This window comes from Petaurus breviceps, unplaced genomic scaffold, assembly GCF_028583685.1.
Source record: "Petaurus breviceps papuanus isolate PSGF00001 unplaced genomic scaffold, PetGlider_PUasm1.0 76, whole genome shotgun sequence".
Lineage (NCBI taxonomy): Eukaryota > Metazoa > Chordata > Mammalia > Diprotodontia > Petauridae > Petaurus > Petaurus breviceps.
In genome coordinates this window covers 2,408,132-2,430,402 of record NW_027186473.1, presented here as the reverse complement: position 1 = coordinate 2,430,402, position 22,271 = coordinate 2,408,132, and the positions used below count along the sequence as shown (strand labels likewise).

The following is a 22,271-nucleotide window of genomic DNA, read 5'->3' as shown; positions in this document are numbered from 1 at the left end:
CTATTCACTGTGCCATCTAGCTGCCCCTGGGGAAACCACTGAAGTTTTTTTTTTTTTTAAGTTAAGGAGTGATGTGATCATATCTGTGTTATAGAAATATTAATTTGGTAGCTATATAGAAAATATATTATAGAGAAGAAAAGCTGGAATTAATAAGTTAATTACAATAATTTGTGTAATGGTAAGGAAGGGATGAATGTGAAATATAGGGAAGTAAACTCTCTAGGTTTTGCCTTAGGATTGAAAATGATGCTAGAGAGGGAAGGGTTAAGGATTATTCTGAGATTACAAATACAGGTGAATGAAAAAACTGTAGTGGTCTAAACAGAATTAGGAAAATATGGAGGAAAAGTGGTTTTGGGGGCAAAGATCTGCTTATGAATCACTATCAATTCTGCTTTTGAAAATAACTCATTTGTAAATAAAATTATATTCAAAGTAGATTTAGGTTTCACTACTTAAAGGAGCAGTAATTAAAAACTTGGAAAAAAGTAGAATTATTTCAGGAAGCAAATAATTTTTTTTATATCACTTAGCTTCATATATCTAGATTACTTGAAATGGGCTGTCTAAACTTGCACAAATTAAGAGATCAAATTTGATATGTACTTTTTAAAATTTGATACTGGAAAATTTGTATTTTATAAATTATTTGTTATAGACTAGTTTAAAAAAAGGCGATCCTTTAAAGTAAAAATAAGTATACTAACTTTACAGGGCTATAAAAGTAAACATGTAAGATATATTTATTTTGTCAAAATATGACAGTACAATTTTACTGACTCATGATTAATGTCCATAATACTGTCTGAATTAATATGATGTGATTTATAGAATATTTTAAAGATTTATATTGAGTATTTGTAAATAATTAAAGTAGTTACATGAGCTATAATAGTGAAACCGTTTTTAATATTAATAGCTCAAACTAGGCTAAGTGAACCATGTTGCATTGGAAAGAGTGTTACTCTGTGTGTGTGTGTATGTATATATATATATATATATATATATATATATATATATATACATATATAAAGACAATAAAGACAAATTCTACTCCTAACTTAGTTCCTAATTAGTTGTACCACATGAGTTCAAATTGCTTAATCTCAAGCTATAGAAGAGCAAATTATCCCGGAATAAGTTTAACCAAATCCTTAATTTTCATCTAGCAAATAAATGTTTTGGATAAAATGATCATTGACTTTGTAAGCCCTAAAACTTGATGATTCTGATATATTATGTAGAAAAGCCTCTGGTGAACAACTTTTCCCCATGTTTTCTATTTTATTTCAGAATCCTAAAACAGATTAAGACTAAGTTGTTTTTAAAACTATGATAAAAAGGTAGTGATATTATCATTAAATGTTTTCAGAAAAATTGGATGGAACCAAGCTTGTCTTCTGTATGTGGGCAGTTAAATGTATTGCTATCATTTAAGCAACCACTTGGATTGGTAATATCTTAATCAGGTATCATTAAAGATTATGAAATTGATCTACCTACTGACATAGTGGATAGAGAATCCCAAAGCCTAGAGGACTCAAGGTCAGATTCTGCCTCTGACATATACTGCTGTTGGACATTGAGCAGATCATTTAATCTGTCTGTACTCTAGGCCACTCTAAGCTATGAAGATGTTAATCTACATTTGTAGAGGGAGTTTCCACCCCTTGTTGTTCAGTCATTTCAGTCATGTCCAACTTATTGTGACCCCATTTGGGGTTTCCTTGGCAGAGATACTGGAGAAGTTTACCATTTCCTTCTCCAGCTCATGTTACAGATGAAGAAACTGAGGCAAATAGGAGTTCAGTGACTTGCCTAGGGTCACACAGCTAGTAAGTGTCTGAGGCTGGATTTGAACTCAAGAAGGTGAATCTTTTTACCTTCAGGCATGGGATCCTGTCCACTAAACCACCTGGCTGCCCTGTTTCCTTACCTAGGAGTTCCCTATAACAATAAAATTACTGGTCCCTGCCCTGCCCCCATCCTCTAAAGTAATGTCTGTCTATCTCTGCCTTAAGAGCAAGGACTGTTTTATATTCCTTTTGTATTCCTTTCCTTGTATTCCCAGTTTTTACCTGTGTCACAGGAGCTGTGAGGCTTATCACAGGAGCTTAATAAAAGTTAGTTGACTGAAAATACCTGACTTATGAGTGTACATTCACTTTTGGTTTGACTTTTAGGATCTAGATATGCACTATGAACCTACAGACACTTCTGCTATGGCTCGGACTTCCAATCTTAATGAAGAACTTGGCCAGGTAAATGAAATACCTTGGAATATTAGAATGGGAGTCAGACTTGTGTCTAGCTTACCTGAGGGATCCTAGACAGGTCACTTACTCTATTTAATAGGCATTTGGTTCATGGATGTGTTTTATGGAGTGACTGGGGGAGGGGCATCATTGTAGGGGGAGAGAGTTCTCTGAAGAAATTTAAGCTCTAAAGATAAAACAATTGAGCAGGAATCCCGATTTTATTACTAATATTTATATAGAGAAGATTTATTATCTATAGATAATACCTAGGTTTTTTTTTTTTTTTGGCTTTTTGGAGGGGGGAATGCAGGGCAATTGGGGTTAAGTGACTTGACCAACGTCACACTGCTAAGTGCTGAGTGTCTGAGGCCAGATTTGAACTCAGGTCCTCCTAACTGGTGCTCTATTCACTGTGCCACCTAGCTGCCCTGATACCTAGCTCTTAATAACTATATGACCTGGGGTAGATCATATCAATTCTCTGGGCCTCAGCATCCTCATCTTGTAAAATGTGGGAGTTGTCCTGGACAACTTCTCAGGTGCCTTCTAGCTGTAAATCTGTGAATCTTTGAATAAGATCCAATGATCTTATGACGGCTATCAGATTTTTTCTATAAGTGGAGAAGTTAGTATATAGTATTATCTCCCCCGTTAGATTGTGACCTCCTTGAGGGCAGAATTTGTCCTTTGCTTCTTTTTGTATTCTTAGTGCTTAGTACAGTGCCTAGAATATACTAGGCACTTAATAAAATAACATTCATTCATTGCGTGAGTGTTATTTAAGATCTCATCGAGATGATCAATAGGAAAGGCTCTCTTGGATCAATAGTTGCTTCCTACTTAGACTTAACATTCTAAAAATACTTTTTGTTCATGGGAGTATAAAAGGAAGAACTTTTCCTGTATACTGTTGTCATTTACAAACTTTATGTTTAAAGACAGTCATGCTTGTCTGATGAAATCAATTATTGTGTGACATCACTTCCCTAAATACTATACATTCCTAGTTCATTATTTGCTGCCTTGGGAGTCCCTGATAAGTGCTTTAATTCTTTTCAGAAAATAAGTAATACTGATTTTTGACATATTTATGACATTCATTACCATAAGTGGCACAATCTGAATGGCTTTCACTGTACATTTATTTTCATTCAGCAATCATATGTGAAGCTTACTGTAAAGTATATTGAAAAGTAATTGAACTACTCTGAGATAAGGAAAAACAAATCAGTTAAAATTGAGTTGCCAGTGAAAAGCAAAACAGGAAGTAGATTAGGTTTCTCTCTTCGTGCTTATCATTTAATGGACAAGGATGAAAATGACCTTTGCAATTTTAATGTAAATTTTTAAACATTTGTTTAGGTTAAATACATATTTTCTGACAAAACTGGTACCCTGACTTGCAATGTAATGCAGTTTAAGAAATGTACAATAGCCGGAATTGCTTATGGGTAAGTTGTTTTTCTTTTGTTATTTTTCCCCAGTTCAAGAATGTCCCATATAGGTTCAATTTAAATTCTCAGCTTAACTTAGCTAGTTTATTTCCTCCCTTAACATAAATTGAAGGTGAATTTTCCTTTAACTGGTATTATTCTTAATAATAAGCTCATCCAGTATTTTCTTTTCATTTGAAAGTCACTTTCACTTGATTGTGTATTTTCCTATTCCACACAGCTCCATTCCCTTTTCAACCCTAGAATTTTGGCTCTCAGGACCTTCTTGAAGTTATCCTCCCCAGTGCTCTCTATTAGGATTTTCTGAAGACCACAACTAATCTTCTGAAGCAGTAGTAGAATCATAAGTATATTGGCATAAGAGCAGAGGATATCTTGCATATATTATAAACTGCAGTTTGAATTCAGGCAGTTTTCAAATTGAAATTATTTTAGCATCCCATTGAGAGGAGTCCCTTCCTAATTTGTTGTCTTTTCTCACCCAAGGTTAAATCTTGATCAGGTTTGTAATAACCCCCAGGTCCTAGCATGAGGGAGTCTGTTCCTTTTTTTTTTTCCAAATGTGTGTCTAAATTGTTAGAGCTGCTGCTTTTTGATAAATGCAGAGTGATGCCAAAGAATTAAATATACAGAGCCTTCATTTACAAGAAAGATATGATTAAAGAGGAATATTGTGTTTTCTGATTATGGTCCAACTTGAAACCGGACTAATATTATGGAATTTTCCTGATGCCATTGTTATTTACTGTTTAAAAAAAAATGAGCACTCTGTACTATGCATTAAAACATTCTCATGATCACACTCATTCAATCTTTTCCCCTCATATGCACATGTACACATGTATGCACAGATAGCAGTCAATCAGTATTTAAATTTATATGCTTAGAGCTCCATGCTTAAAGGAGTTTCATTTCTTGAAAAGTATTCATTTTAAAAATTAGGTGGAAATATACATTTCTTTCCTTTGTATTTGAACATTAAGCCTCACAAAATGCCAACTCAGTAATGTTCATTTTCATACTGTACACACCTGAGGACTGATTTTGGATTTATAGGCAAAGTTGCAATTTGAAATGCTAATTTTTGCTCCATTCCCTAAAGATTCCATTAGCACCTGAACACTGCAGAGAGTAAGATGTACCTTTAACTTGATAGTAAAATGTGCTTATTGTCAAATACATTTCTGTGGAAGTTATATCAGGACCCTCATCTTGGTATGCAGATAGTCATACTTGAAGATAGCTTAGTTTTGCTAATACTTTTGCCCCATTATAGGGGGGGGGGGTATGCAGCATTATAGCAACAGTAACAGCTAAAGTGCCCCTTCAGGCCCTATATGAGAGAGCTGAGCAAATAGGGAGCTTATCTCCGGGAGATAGAAAAATGCCATTGATATTATTTTCTCTACCCCAAATATGTATATAGAATCAACCATTTTTTATTGATTTCCTCTTGGAGTTTTATATTTATGCCAACATTCCCAATATCTTTAACAAGTAGGAAAGGTGCTTTTACCTAAGCAAGAATCAATTTCAGCTAGGAGTAAAAGGATTTTAAACCTAATGGTAAATGTAGTGTTGTCATTTGAGTTTATCAAGAAAATTATTTTAATATATTTAGTATATATCAAGAAAACTATTTTAGTATATTATATTTTTAAAATATTGTTAAATTTCTTAATTCAAAATTTCTCACAATTCAGATAGACTTCTTCAGACATTAAATTACTGAGACATTAATGGAATAGATTGATATATTCTTAAATTTAGTAATCTTTAATGTGGTGAGAGATGATGGTGAAAAAGTATATCATACCTAAAGAATTGCTTCTTTAGGTATTAATGCATGACGTAGCTTATATGACCCACCAAAATGATCACTTTCGAGACATCAAATCTATCTACATAACCTTCAAAATTTAACTAAAGAGTATTTAATTCTTCTTCTCATGGTGATGGTTGTGATTTTTTCACTTCCTACTTGAAAAATTGAAATAATTTAATCACAATCAGAAAAATCTTAAATTTGTTGAATAAATAGGTTTCTATTATTGAGAATCATTATATAATCATTTATTTTAGCTTGCTCTTTATATTTAATAGCCCAGTATGACTTTCTAATATTGACACATCCGGCTTGAATAGGAGTATTTTTATAAAATAAAACTATGTGTGTGTGTGTGTGTGTGTGTGTGTGACTGTTTCAAATGGATGTAGGCAATTTTTGAAACTCTCCTCAGAGACAGAATTGGCTGACAGATAATACTATCATCTTGCCAAATTGGAATGTGGGTACTTTACCAATTTATTAACTTTCTATTCACAGGCTTGCTCAAGCAGATCTTTCTAGCCTTATTTCATGTTACTTCCTGTTAAAAACTCTATGTTCCAGCCATATTGGACTACCAGATATTCCCAACTCAATATTTCCATCTTGTCTCTCTGTGCTTTTCCAAGTGTCCCTATTGCCTGGAATGCACTCCATACTCATTTCCACATGATGTAATTCTCCCACTCTGAAGCCAGTTCCACCATGAAGACTGATTGCCTACTGAAACTATTCTTCCCTTTTCAAAATTTGTCCAGAGACCTTTATCCACTGTCACACTGTATCCTGTATGTGCCAAATATTCCAGATATTATATTCCCACAATGGACTACCAATTCATAGAGAGTAGAAATTGTCATTTTTTTAAACCTTGTGTATCCTCAGAGTCTAGCACAGTGCCTTACCACATTTAAGAAATGTTGTAGTGAATGTAATTGAAACAGGGTTAGAAAGATAGGTTCAAGCAAGACTATGGAAGTCCTTTAGTTTATTTTGTCTTATCATTTAGTATCTTTTTTCCAAAAGCATTAAGGTTTTTGAGCAGAGGAGTGCTCAGACCAATGGAATTGGAGAGGGGAACCCAAACAAGAGACCAAATACAATAATAAAAGCAAGAGGTAGTGAGATGATTTTTTTTCTTCTATCTTTGAGTAGTAACAAATGAGGTCATAATGGGGAAGTCAGTAATGAGCTGTTATAAAAACTACTGACAAGTACATACTGTAAGTCAGTTGATTTTAAAAAGAATTTTTGAGCAAAGTAAAATGTCTTTGTGTGCACCAATTTTATTTTTCCTCATTTCAATAACATCTTGTGTTTGATTATGAGGAACTATTAAAAATTGTGATGCTTTTTAGTACTTAAAAGGTTTCAGTTTTCAAGGCAAGCCCTCTATAGAGTGATTAATTCTTCTTTGGTTCTAGCCTCACTCTTTGGGTAATTACCTCCAAGTAAATTGAGGACCTATTTCTGAGTACATAGGCCCATTCTTCTTCAAGTCAGAATAATTGAGATGTATTTTGCAAAGGACCTACTTGTTAATTAATGCATTTTCCACAGAAAATGAAATTATAACAGTACGTATTTGGCTGTTCTATAATATTTTTTCTTATAACCATGATATGCAAATTAAAATAAAGGTTAAAATGATATAGTCACATTAGTACATACATACTTTTGTCTCCAAACTCAAATATTATTAAACATGCTTACCTAAATAATGAATTTTTCTCAATTTGAAGACTTTGCTAAGATTTTTCCATAGCTCCTGGCCATTTTCCATCTGTGATAGTTACCTGCTTAACAGGAGGAGCATGATAACACATTATGTTAGCTCTGGACATTTCTGGCATTGGCTAATCTGCCTAGAACAGACTGCATTTAATTTCTATTAACAAAGGCTGCAGCTTTGGGCTTTTAGAGGACAGTCTTTAACACTAAAATAATCTGGATCCTGCTAATCTCATGTAACTACCTAAAGTGAAGCCACCAAGAATATTTATTAAGTGCCTGCTATGTATTCTAGGCTAGATGCTGTATGGAATACAAAAAAGCCAGGTGAATTTAAAGAATTTGCAGTCTGATTGAGAAGATAAGACAATGCATGTGAAAAGTCAATACAAAGATAAAAATAAAAGATCTCAGAAGAGGGGCAGCTAAGTGGCGCAGTGAGTAAAGCACTGGCCCCGGAGTCAGGAGGACCTGAGTTCAGTTCTGGCCTCAGACACTTAACACCCACACACAAAAAACTAGCTGTGTAACCTTGGGCAAGTTACTTAACCCCAATTGCCCGCCAAAAAGGCAAAAAAAAAAAAAAGATCTTAGAAGACAGTAATACATGATTGTCAAAGGAATGATGAAGTTAAGTACTTATTTGGTGAGAAGGTGAGACTGGATTTGTCTGAGAAACCTTCCTGAAGGAGGTGGACTTGGAGCTGTACTTTGAAGTTTGTATAGTGTTTAGATAGAGAGGAAGGAGGAAGAAACTTTAGATGGATGGTTAAGGTGGGAAGAAGAACATAAGCAGAGATCAAGAGGTAGGAAAGAAGAAGCCATGTAATGTGGTCATAATAGGCAGTCCACAGAGGAAGACTGCGTGATAAGGATGGACTGGGCCATAAAAGCCAGACTAGGTGCTGGAATTTCATTCACATGGGCTGCCAGTAAAGATTTTTGAGCAAATAAATAAAATGGTTAAATCAACAATTTAGGGAAATTAATTTGGCAGTTGTGTGTATTTTAGCTTTGATGAGGAAAGGAAACTTGAGGCAAGGAATCTATTTAAAGATCCTTATAGCATTCCAGGTATGAGGTGGTAACGGGATGAATTGGGGTGGTGGTAATGGGAAAGAGAAGGAAGATCAGCAGAATATGACTGAATGTGAGCACTAAGGGAAGGAATAGGAATTTTTAAATGACTGAGATCCTTTGCCTAAGAACTAAGACTAGGAGAACTTACCAATGATGGGGAAGTTGGGAGCAGATGATAAATCTGATTTTAGACATGTTGAATTTGAAGTGACAGGAAGATATCTAGATGGAAATTTTTAAAAGCAGTTGTAGATGGAGAGTTGGAGAGTTAAGATCAAAGTGACGTAACAGAGTGAGGGTAGTTGAAACCAGAAAAATATATAACGTTGTAAAAGAGAGAATATAGAAGGGAAAGAGCAGCTGGAAATCTTAAGGAGGTTTCTTGACCTCAGAGACAGAAGGAAGAAGAGACCTTAGCAAAGGAGGTGGAGAAATAAGCATTTAGAGAATTTAGATGAGATCCAGGCTAGTGTAACATTATGATAGTCAAAGGGAGAGAAATTGAAGGGAGAAGCTGCCCACAGAATATCAGAGTTAGAAGTGACCTCAGGAACCATGTACTCCAACTCAGATGGAAACAAGCATCTGTTCCAACATACCTGACAAGTAGTAAAAAGTAGCCTTTACATCATGGCCTCTCATGTGAGGTGATCTGCTACCTTTTAAGACAGCCCACTTTGGGAGGGCTCTGAATGTGAGAATGATTTCCTTAATTTTAGCTTTTCCCAACACAAAGTCTGACATTTATTTATTTCTTCACAATTTACATCCATTGCTTTCATTTATGCTTCCTAGAGCCAAACAGATCAAGTCTAGCTCTTGTGCATGGTTATCTTTCATACATGCCTGCCCTAAACCTTCCCTTCTCTGGGTTAAATATTCCCAGTGCGTCCAACCAGTCCTTGTCAGTGACCTTCCTAAAATATACCCAGAACTGAACTTAATAATCCAGCTTTGTCTGTAGAGGGTACTGTGTGGCAGAATTAGCATTGTGCCTTGCTCCTAGAAGGCACATAATGTTTTTTTTAATTCAATGGACTCATACTCTCCTTGGCTAGTATAATATGTCTAACTTATTTTTTACTGCCATATGAAATTACATACTTGTATTTGCAGACCACTAAATCTTCTAATGTCTTCAGATGAATTGACCTTCATGCAAGCCCTGCTAGTCATAGACTTGAAAACCAGATAGATGTAAGATTTCATAATTGTTCCTGTGAAATCTAGGATTTTTTAAAAATGTGGCCCGATGTTCTGTTTTGTGAAGACTGTTTTTGGATCTTCACTCTGACATTCAGTACGTTAGCTGTCTTTCCCAGCTTCCTGTCATCTGCAAATTTCATGAAGGTGCCCTCTATATAGATTCAACCAAATCATTGATTAAAATGGCAAATGGAAGAGGGCCAAGCACAGATTCTTAGAAATATCCCCATTAGACATCTGCTTTCAAACTGATGCTGAATCATTAATGACTACTCTTTGAGTATGAATGTACCTATCTATCATCTAACCCACATCTAACATGAATGACTTTTTCAAACACTTAGCCAAAATCATGGTAAATAACTATCTACCAGTTTCCCCTGGTCTTCAGGTATTGAAAAGAAAATGAATTTAGTCTTGCACCATATCTTCTTGATAAAGCCATACTGGCTCTTTGTCATCACTGCTTCCTATTTTTAAATGTTTTCTAATTATCTCTTTAATAATACATTCTAGGATTTTACCTGAGAGCAGGGAGAAGGGAACTAGCACTTATTAAGTGGCTTCTAAGTGTCAGGAACTTCATAAAAATATTATCCTCTTTGATCTTTACAAACAACCCTGGAAGGTAAGTGCTGTTATTAGCCCCATTTTACAGTTGAAGAAACTGAGGCAGACAGATTGAATGAATTGCCAAGGATCACAAAGTTAGTAAGTGTCTGAGGCTAGATTTGTACTCATGTCTTCCTAACTCCAGGCCCAGCTCTCCATCCATTGTGCTACACTGTGGAGCAGTAATGGAAACTGAAGTCAAGCTCACTGGCCCATTTTTTTAAAATAGAGACTTTTTCCTTCTTGAGTCTTTTAATTTCTCTCCCAATCTCCAAAATCTTCCAGGAATCACTGACACTTAGACACTTAAATGCCTGACATTTTTTTAGTACCCTAAGATTGCATTCATTGAGGCTAAATAACTAAATTTCATGAGGGCAGTTAGCTGTTTACCTACTACTACTGTAGTTACCCTGGATTTCATTTCCTTAGAAGCCTTTTTTTGTTTGTTTTCTCCAGTGCCAAAATCAAACTTGAGGAGCCATCTTCTATCCATTGTCTATTATAATTTTGTCCCATCTGCCCCAAGCAGCAATACTTTCTCCTTAAGCCTTGTTGCCAGTATAGCCTTTTAAAAAAAGAAAAACACCCCTTTTTGTCTTTATATTTTCTTGCCACTGTCAGATCATTTTGAGTATTAGTGCTTCTGACACTGCTTACAGGTTTCCTTTTTTTCTTTCTTTTTAAAAAGAATTTGTCTCTTCTTTATCTACCCTCCTTCTACATTTTGTGCCTGTCTGCAAAATCTCAAACTGGTTGATAAGTTCCCTGCACATCTATGTCAGACCCTTTAGACACCTTCCCTGTTCCCTATGTTAGAACTGCTTCTCTTTGTGCCTTTAGATTTTCATTCTCCTCTCGCCTCCTCTCCCTCTTCCTCTCCTTCCTCCTCTCCCTCCTCTTCTCCTGAAATCTTCTCTTTCCTCTCCTCTCTTCTGTTCCCCTTACTCCTACCTTCTTATGCCCCCTCCCCTCCTTTTCTCTCTCTTCTTAGCTGGATGTACAGCAGCCACTCACAGCCCTGGTTGGCACAGAAAAGTTAGCCTACTCTACTTTTCCAATCATGGCTGGTTCTCCAATCCTTGGTCAGACTAGTAACCCTCTGCTCTCAGAGTTTCACTGTATTAGTGCTGAACTTAGTTTTTATCCCCCTATGACATCTCAGAACTCCCAAACTCGTGATTCACCAGCCCCAGTCTTCCCTTGTAGCAGGGATTATGGGTATGTACCACCATGCCTGGCCAGAATTGTATTCTTAAGAGCTTGCCATCCATTCTGCTATTCTCAGCCCTAGTAGCTGACTTCTGGGGAATTTATAGGTCATGAGATCCATTTAACCTTTGGAATCTGCTCTCCTAAATACCAGACTCTGCCTAGCCTTCCTTCCCTTTTCTATTATGAATTCTGAGATGAAGTCATCATTTGCTCTTAGAGATCCTATCATTTCCACCCCAGAATTCTATTTCTCCATCTAAATATGTAAAAGAGGGGGAAAAATGAGTAATTTTGCCTGTTGACCTGGATTTGCTCACTTAAGTAGAGGAATGGCCAGTCTGCCAAGACTGAGAGTGTGGAACTATGGCTTTTGAACGAAATGAGAGTTTATTGAAAGAATACTGAGCAAATTGAAAATGGTTGAATAAAAAGAAAAAGAAAAGAAGGCATGGACCACTAAATCTCAGTAAAGGCCCATTTGAAGTTAGCTAGCATGAATTTGTAATGAACTAGTTAATCGTGGCTTTGTGACTTGTTTTTAGGTTTGATAGCAACAACAGAGGAAGTGGAAGGTAAGGGGTGGTTCAGGGTCTTGGACTGGTACTTTGGCACATTGGATTGAGAAAAATGAAACAGTGGTGGAGAGGGCATTTGTGAGAATAGTGTTTAAATGACAATATCCAGGGAATGTGCTAATGGACTCTAAATAGGGCAGGGTGGAGTGATGAGAGCTGGTTAAGTATGTATTGAAGGGGGGAAGGTAAGATGATCATGGAAGAGAAGAACACTAAGTTAGGAGCCTTGGGGGATGAAGATATGATAAGGAGCTTCTGTTGGAGGATTAATTCGGGGAAGAGGTGGAGAGTTATGGGATTCAGAAATCCAAGAAATGCTGGAGTGATCATGGGTGATTTGGCTAAATGGAAAGAAGGAAAATTACCCAGGCATTAAAGATATAGAAAGTAGAACTGCATCCTAGCCATCAGCTTCTTAAAGAACCAAATCCCTTTCCTCCAGAATCATTTAAAATGCCATTAAACAAAATCAAATAAGATTTTGAGCCAGAATCTTTGCTTTTTGTTTTCTTTTCTTCGGGTTATCTTAAAATTGTCTTCCCAAAAAGTGATGTTTGGTTTTTTTTTACTTCTGACATTTCCATATTGTTAATGTCATCGGATGAATAATATTAAGCTATATTTAATCACAGAAATTGAAATTAATTTTTTGGTGTTACAGAAACTATTTCTGTCTTTATCTACTTAGGAAGTGTTCCTGTGTTCAAAAGTAAATATTTGTTGAAGAAATTAATCAAAATACTTAATTTTTATTGTACTAGACTTCACTAGTACATATTATGTATGAGAGTTATTGAGGCACTTTGAACACATTAAGTATTTGAGGTTAAAGGTTTTATGTAGTAAATTACTGTTACAGTAGAAATATTTTGATTGGTAATTTGGTTTAAAATGTTAATTTTATGATAAAATAGAATTGTGTTAATGTCTTTCCTTTATGCAAGCAAGAAATGAGTACTTAATTTATCACACATATATCACCCTAGGGTCTTGAAAGTATATCCTCAAAAATGAATTAGGAAATTTGCAATCTGACAAAATGTCATAGTAATGCATGTTTATGTATCACTAATGAAGCCTTGCTTTATCTTTTACTGCATTATTTATATGATTACTTTGTCAATTGACTTTAGCCACCAACAACCTTAAAAAGCCAACTATTTGCATTTGTCCATATAAATTTGAATGGACTAGGATGCATATGTATTCATGTGTGTAGGGGATGTCTTATCAAAAATTACTTTTATTTTAAATATGCATGAACTTCTCAACTGTCAGAGACTATACCTTAGTAATCCTGCATGTTTAAGACTCCACCAATTATATATTATATGTCATCTTGTACTTGTTATTATTAACAACCATTCTTTTTAAATTTACTAAATATTCTCTTCCTTAACTTTAAAAGTCATCTTTTAATACCTCTATTCATGCTTTCCTTTTCTTTTAGCCTCTCTGTGATTATTTTCCCTCTTTTTTTATTCTTCCCTTTGCTCTCTATGAAGCCATTTCCCTGAGCCTGAGGATTATGGGTACTCTACTGAAGATTGGTAAGCCCTAAAGATCTTTCAGACATTCAATTTTTATTTCTTTAAAATGTTTGCATCCTATCATTTCATTACCATCTCTCTCTCACTTTCTGCAAAGCAGGATAGTGGATAGATTATAATTCTGTGAGGTAGATTTTCCTCAGAATACATTCGATATTTACTATATAATAGGTGGTTATTGTTTCTGGTTACAATGATGTCTAATTTTTAGTACAGTTTGATACAGTTTTTGGTCATTTTACAAATTTAGTAGTGTAATCTCTGAAGTATTACATTCCATAGCTCTTATATATCTGTGATAAATGAATCTGGGGGGGAATTTAGAAATACGGATATTTAAATTTCCCATTCTATGTATTATTTAGCTTCTGTAACCTTAATATAAAAACCCTTCAAAATGTCTAATAAACTTATCACTGCTACCCTGCCATTACTGCCATAGTGTACAAAACACACACATACACATATACACACACAGAACTTCTGGAACAAAATCCTTTTCTCTCTCTATCTGTCTCCCTATATCATTTGAGTCCACCAGTCACCATCACTGTCTACCTTCTCTGCATGCTTTTTTTTTTTTTAGCAATCCGGGTTAAGTAACTTGCTCAGGGTTACACGGCCAGTTATTTCTGGGTGTGGTGCTGAGTGTCTGAGCCCAGGATTCGATCTCCAGGTCATCCCAACACTGGAGCCGGTGCTCTTACTCTCTGAGCCACCTGGCCGCCCCTCTCTGCATGCTTTTCACAGCATAAATTGTCATAAGTACTTTTAATACAATATTCATTATGAATGATTAGCCTATAGAATAAGCTTAGGACCTGGTCACTTTCTATGAAATCTAATGAAATTTATATTTTAGAAAGTGGACACTGGTATATTAGGTTAAAAAAATGGTTCCACATTTCTATTTGTGATATCTGCCGCTACCCCTGCCCCCCACTGAGAAAAAGAAGTTGGGGGGGGCCTTAGGTGAGTATTGAATTTTTTAGGTTTCACCTGAATGCTTATAATTTTTCCAAAGCATTTTCTCCTGCTACCTATTGACTGAAATTATTGAATTGATTTTAAAATGCACTAGCTGCTACTATGGGTTACATATAGAACTAAATTAGTAAGGTTCCTTGAACACCAATAGAAGGAAATACATCAGGTATGAGAGCAGTATATGACATGTTTCTGATATCAGGCTGTGAATGTACCTTTAAATATTGATCACATAAATGCCACAATCAAACAAAAAGAATTTTCTCTGGTAAAATGAAGCTAAAGTGAATGTACAAGTGATAATTCCAGTGACAGCTATGGTTCATGTGTCAGATAATGATTCAGCATGTTCAAGTTCATCGCTGCTGGTTTCTTCAGTGTTGACACCTACGTCCACAGTGACTCATTCTTGTTATTTTTAAAACTTTCTGGAGTATCTTAGCATTTGTGGATGACTCAAAGATAATGATACTTAAATCTATGGATCCTAATTTGCATACCTTAGCACTTGTGAGATTCCATTTAAAACTTGGTTCTACTTCCAGATTTCTTGTATTAGTTTTTATTAACTGCCTTTGTTTTCCTAATAATGATTTGTATAATTAACATTTTTATAGGGCTAAACACTTGCAAGGCTCTTTCCAAAATCTTTGGTGTTATTCTTATGCTCACAATAGGGTTGTAATCAAGTTGCTACTAATCAGGTTTATAAATGCTTAATTAATAGAAATTTCTATGTATTCAGTTCTTCCTAATAAAATTCAGGGTAGCTAGGTGGCACAGTAGAGAGAGTGCTGAACCTGGAGTCAAAAGGACCTGACTTCATATCTGGCCTTAGTAACTACAGTTACTGGCTGCACAGCTCTGGATAAGTCATCTGTCTGCCTCAGTTTCATCAGCAGCAAAATGGGGATAATTGTAGCATGTATCTCCAGGCTTGTTGTGAGGATCAAATGAGATAATATTTTTAAAGCTCTTTGCAAACCTTAAAGTGTTATATAGATGTTACCTTTTCATCATCATCATTATCATAATCATTAGACACATGTCCAGTAAGTGTATTAACATAACTTGGCTAGTAAGTGTATTAATATAACTTTAAATTCTCAGAATTACAAATATACAGAATCTCAGAGTTGGAAGGGACCTCAGTGACCCATACTTGACCAAGAATCTCTCTTCCATAGCATTCCCAATGAATGGTCATCCAGGCTTTGAATGACTCTTTTGCTAGCCTAATCCCTACTGAAGTAGCCTATTTCAATTTTTAATAGCTCTGATTATGAGGACAATTTTTTATATATAAAGTTTAAATCGCACTCTTCTAATTCCACTGTTGTTGTTGAATCTACCTTCAGAGGTCAAACAAAATTATTCTAAACCCATTTCTACACCAGCCCTTCAGATATTTGAAAACTGCTATGATCTACTCACACCCCTTGTCCACTCCCAATACCAGGTCTTCTGTTTTCTGAACCAGGCATAGTTTACCATCTAAGTCACTCTCCTCTGAATGCTCTCCTATTTATTAGTGGTCTTCCTAAAATATGGTGCCTAACACTGAATATTGTATTTCAGATATGTACTGATGAGAGCATACTACAGTGGAACTATTACCTCTCTTGTTTGGGGTACTATATCTCTTTAAACAGAGCCACAGATGGCATTGTCTTTTTTTGGCTGTCATATTCCTCTGCTGACTTTGTGTGACCTTATAGTCTACTAAAACTCACAGGTCATTTTTACAGAAACTGTTTTCTAGCTGTGCCTCCCCATCCTATACTTTCTGATTTTTTTTTTTTTTTGAACCCAAGTGTAGAACCTTAAATTTGTCCCTATTAAATTTTCTTTTATTTCATTAACTCCAAGCTTCCTTTTGGATTCTAACTCTTGTCACTCATCAAATTGTCTCTCCTTCCCAGCTTTATGTCATTTATGAATTTTGACAGATATGCTTTCTATTAATTCAATTACATCACTGATAAAAATGCAAAATAGCACAGGGTCAAAAGTGTATCCTGGAGGCATTCCACTAGAGTCCACCCCTAGTTGTTATTGATCTATAAATGACTACTCTATTCATTTGATCATTCAGTCAATTCCAACACCTTGTACAAAAATCCTGCCTACACTTTGCTTCTCCTCTTAAAAAAGGAAAACTTCTCTTTTCTCATTCTGGGATTTGACATACCTGGTACTATTTTTACATAACTTTGCTACTCTTTTGCAATTATCTTCAGTTATTTGTTCTTGAGTATAATAATTCTTTGCCTATCTTTTAAAAATGTGAATTAGTCTCATGTTCTCTTTTGAAGCTACATTGGTCTCTTTATACAGTTTCCTCCTCTTGCATTTTTAAATTTTCATTTTTGTGAACTTGGGAATAATATTCCTCTTGGGATAACAACTCCCCCTTTAAATATTAGGTCATTGGATACTGCCTTTCCTCACCCATCCCTATTCAATCCATTAAAATTTTTCCCCAAAATATCTAGGATGCATGTAAGACTATTTCCAGTTTCCCTTTCCTTTCCCAATATCTATGATACAGGGGTTGCTTGACCTCAAGTTTCCTTAGCTTCCAATATCAGCTACCTGTTCCTTCTTGTTGGGCAGAATAGCAGTCATTTTGCTCTTTTCTTCACCTTCTGAAGGCCAACATTGTCATTAAAGCTAGTTACAGTTACATCACTGTCTGATGTTCTGCTTTTGACTGAAAACAGACTCTAGAGGTGTCCACATCATCGACAACCCTATTACCCAGTATGCCATGATTTCATAAGAGCTGTTTGATATTGCACAAAAATTTCATCCAATTCCTCCTGATAGCCACAGGGGCTGTAGTAAGTTCTCATCACAGCATCCATTCTGCTTCTGTTGTTCATCTCAGTGCTCTCTATCATGTTTTCCCCATTAGGTTCCTGAATTTTTTTTCAATGAAGATGTTTTCTTAATCTACCAAGCTACTCCACTGGCCCCTTTGTCTGGTCTTTTGTTTTTGCAAATGCTATGATCTCATAGAGCCATATTTCAGGAATATGTTCCATCCTGAAAAAGTTCAGTAATGCTTACAAGGTCAAATTATCCTTCTTGGAATTTAGATCTCAAATTTGCCAAATGCTTTGTGCATTTGTGCTCAAACATATGAAACCATAGGTTTTATTGCCAACTCTCTTCTTCAATATTATCTCCCACGAATTACTTGTACTATCTTCTGTTAGCCATCGGCCTGTGTTGTACCTGCCCTCTCTGTGAAATCAAGCCTGACATACCTTTGTGTGCACCTTCCCTTTTTAACCTGAAGCTCTCCTGATGAGTTATTTTCACCCATCTTTATTTTTAGGAATAGCATTAATAAAAATTGAACTCAGAACAAGATCAGCATAGAGGATAAAGCCACATGTCAAATTTGTAAACATCATTATATATACCAATTAAAGAGGCAGTATGGTTCAGGGGGTAGATAAGACACCTTCAAAGCTATGATACATACTGACTGTCACCCTGGGCACGTCATTTAATCTCCCAGTGCTCTGGGAAGCTAAGACTGTGAGTTGCAGAGAAGGAGCCAACTTGCATTGGTTCATGCAGTGAGAGCTCCCTTATCAAGGAGTTCCCTTTACCAGTGAAATTACAGCTTCAGTCCTTGTCCCTTTGCCTGTGTATAATCATTGTATACTTTTAGTTTCTCAAATCTCACTTCTAATGGCCAGGGTCTTAAGTGTAATCCTTGATAAGCCCAGTTAACTTAGGTCTATTCTGTGGCCACAGATACTCTCTTAGACTCAGTCAGTCTTTCTGCAGATTTCTCCATTTGGCTCCAATGTGGATGAGAGTTAGTGACTACTGATGGCTCAGTGTAATGCCAGCAATATTGTTTGGGAGCATAACTCTTAACATGTTCTTTTAATAAAGAGTCAGTAGTGAAACCTTCCTATAGAAAGACCAGTATATCTGAACATAAATAATCCTTATTAGATATATGCAATTGACTTGAACCAGTATATTCCAGGAAATTTTCCAAATGTGAAGTTAAAATTCAGGTACAGTATAATAGAATAGCTCCTAAATATTGTGTAGGTAATTGAGATACTTAAATTTAATTTGAAATGCAGAGTTTATTAGAACTAAATAGTAGAACTAAACCAGGTGGCTCAGCGAGTAAGAGCACTGGCCCCAGTGTTGGGATGACCTGGGATCGAATCCAAGCTCCAATATTTAGCACCACACCCAGAAATAACTGGCCATGTAACCTTGAGCAAGTTACTTAACCCCAATTGCTTTTTTTAAAAAAAAGTAAATAGTAACTATTTCAAACATTACCAAGACTGCTCTCCTTTGAGTTTAATGTATTGAATATAGTTACAAAAGATTTGCTATAATGAAATCATTTTGAAGCTTTTTTTGAGATATGGTCAATGATTCAGTTATACTTGGGGGAGAGGGAAAGGGTAGATAGTTTAGATAGATATAATTACTGTGAAAAGAATGTGACTTTATTCAGCCCTCTCTTCCCATTCCTGTTATATCTTTGATCTGCACACCAAAGTTCTCTAGACCACTGTTCTCAAAGTATATTGTCCCACAAAGTTTCACCAGTTGATCTGAAAGCTGTTCTTCTCCTGTGGTATTGATGCTTTTTAAATTGTTGTATCTATGCTCTTTTCAGATTTCATTATAATAATAGCATTTCTAAGTCCATAGTGATTTGATGTTATATTGCTTTTTTGATATAATTAATTACAGTAAAAAACATGTATAATCATTCTGAATTTTTGTAGTGTGGGAATTGTTTCTAAGGTGTTTAATTAAAAAAAGAAAACAAATAGAATATCTCCTTGATATCATCCTTTCCATTAATTCTGGTGGTGGTGGTGTGTGTGTGTGTGTTTGTGTTATTTACAGTGGCAAACAGATTAATAGCCCATGGTAACTTTTATCACATTGAAGATGATCTGTAGACCAAAAACGTTTCACAACCACTGTTATATATACATATATATATGCATATATATATATATAAAGTTTTCAAAGTAGGTGGCTGGCTTCAAAATAATATTAACTCCTGGTAAAGGACAGCACTAGGAAATGACTGTGATAGGTACCTTTTGTGGGAAATTATTAGTTCTTAGGTTTGATTACTAATGCACACAGGATCTGCATGGTACTTGTTGGACCCCTAGTGGTCATTGCAATAGCATACATGGGTTAGCCTTGATTAAGCTTTTTTTTTTTTTTTTTGGCATGTTTTAGGATCTTACCTACCTCTTTATGATTTGGTAATATTAGCATATTTTTATGTTACTTAATTTTTAGAAATTTAGAATTTGTTAGACTTCTCCCCCCTAATTTCCATGTTGTCATATCTATACAACCTACTTTAACTTTGTAGAACTCCATTAAGAAGAATTAAATAACTAAGGAATTTAACCTTCCAAATGGATTGCTTTGAGTCTTTGGTGTCTATGCATTTTTAATAGCATCACAATAAGAGAGTATGTATTCTCTTGTATTTCTTGTATTCATATTTTGAGCTTATCTCATTACATGCTATAGAAACAGCATTTTTTCATCTGACTATGTATAGTGGCTTGGATACTTAGTTAATTCTGTGTTCATATATATGATGTACAGACATGAAAAACTGAGAGTGAGTTTTTAAAAAACATGTTAGAAGTCATAAATATGAGTAATTGTTAGTCTTCAAAAAGTTCACTTCATGAGGTTGAGACCCTTATTCCAAAGAGACTGCCATCACTCAGGACATTTTCAGAACCTTCTTAGCTTTAGAGACATCTTTGGAGCTACCTGAGAAGATCCATCCCATTCTCATATAATCTTAACTTCTTTTTAGCCAAAACCAGTATTGGTTAGTGAGATCATCTTATTTATATGCTAGTCTTGGCTCCAAATGGCTTTTGCTGATAAAAATACATAAATAATCATCTTTAAAGGATAAACATTTGCCAACATAGAGTTATTAGTGGTATACTTCAGGTTCTGAACTTTTAAAAGCATCACACTCATTGACCTAAGATAATGGTTTTTAAACTGTCGGATTATGTATAGCTATCCCTCATTTAGATAAAATATAAGCACATTGGTATTTCATGTAGCTGACATAGGTGATATGTCCTCAAATACTTATGTTCTATATTGTTGCAGAAGAGAGGGATAAGGACCAGACCTGTGATTTCAGGGGTGTGGGACAATTGTTCCATCAAGTATACCACAATGTTATGTAAAGTAATACTTTTTAAAGTAAAGGATACTGATTTTTTTTTAAAGCGATTGGGCGTAAGTAACTTGCTCAAGGTTACACAGCCAGTTATTTCTGGGTGTGGTGCTAAGTATCTGAGCCCAGATTCGATCCCAGGTCATCCCGACTCTGGGGCCGGTGCTCTTACTGTGCCACCTGGCCGCCCCTAACCAATTGGGGTTAAGTAACTTGCTCAAGGTTACACAGCCAGGTGTTTCTGGGTGGGTGCTAAGTGTCTGAGCCCAGATTTGATCCCAGGTCATCCCGACTCTGGGGCCAGTGCTCTTACTCACTGTGCTACCTGGCCGCCCCAAGGATACTGCTTTATAAAACAATGTATGAATAGTTGAAAAAGCTATGGATAGAGACTAGATCTGCGATTTCATTGGTATAGGGAACTCTTAGATGAGGAAATTCCCTCTGTCACTGCAGGTTGGCACCTTCTCTGTAACTTCTAGTCATAGAGAGTTGCCTAGGGCACTTTGATGTTAATTAATCTGGCCAGTATATGTCAGAGTGGGACTTGAATCTTTATACATTATGTGAAATTATTGTGTTGTATAAGGAACTGGAAAGCTTGGTGCAGTGATGAGTAGGTGATAGCTTCTTAGTAAATATTTATTTACTCATCAATCATTAATTACTTATTGAGTTCCTACTATGTGTCAGGCACTGTGCTTAGTGCTAGAGATAAAAAGAAAAATTAAATAGTCCATCTCCTCAGTGACCTTATACCATATAGGAGATGATAAATTAACTTAAATTAACAAATTCAGTTTGAATTGAAATGCAGTGTTTGCCAGAAATAGATAGTAAACATTTATATGTATATTTCGTTACAATGAAAAACACATATTTTTTATCCAGCATTCTTTTCCCACTCCTCAGGGATACCATTTAGTATTCTCTGTCAAGAAGTACCCAAATAAATATATACATAATATATAGAAGGTAATTTTTGTGGGTCAGAGAACATTAGGAGCTGAGGGGTCGATCAGGAAGGGTCTCCTGTAGGAGGTGATATTTGAGGAGAACTTGGAAGGAAACTAGGAATTATAAGAAGCAGCAGTAAGGAGAAAGGGCTTAATAAGAGGTTACCTCGCTGTTCCCAGTCACTGTAGTCAGCCATTCTTGTTCCTCATAATAAAACACAGAACATAGGTATTTGACCATCTGTCAGAAACATGAAATATAAATGTTTTAATTAAAATGTACTACACTTTAGTGACCAGTTAAAAATCATCTAACCACTGTTATGGAAGATAGATGAGGGCTTAATTTTTGATCCTAGAGGATAGGCTACGATGGACAAAAGGTTCAGAATGGTAGATCCAGTCTCAATGTAAGGAAAAACTTGCAAAGCATTATAGCTATCCATGAGTGGAGTGGACTGCTTTGGATAGTGTAATGGGTCTCTTCTCATTTGCACTCTTCAAAAGCTTCATGAGTAATTGGCAGGCATGTTGTAGATAGTATTGGATGTCCAGGTATAGTGTGGTATTGGGCTGACTGT

General features: G+C 35.6%; 1 protein-coding gene across 4 annotated transcripts in view; it reads left to right on the top strand.

Moving 5' to 3' along the window:
* ATP8A1 (ATPase phospholipid transporting 8A1) overlaps positions 1 to 22,271 on the top strand; it is a 285,893-nt gene that overhangs the window by 92,392 nt on the left and 171,230 nt on the right. For 2 of the 4 annotated variants that reach the window (XM_069105159.1, XM_069105157.1), the window contains exons 13-15: positions 2,187 to 2,264; positions 3,624 to 3,712; positions 13,468 to 13,512. In XM_069105159.1, coding sequence (XP_068961260.1) covers positions 2,187 to 2,264; positions 3,624 to 3,712; positions 13,468 to 13,512 — 212 coding nt within the window. The remainder of the gene's footprint in view (positions 1 to 2,186; positions 2,265 to 3,623; positions 3,713 to 13,467; positions 13,513 to 22,271) is intronic. The other 2 variants (XM_069105161.1, XM_069105160.1) reach the window with 1 other exon arrangement.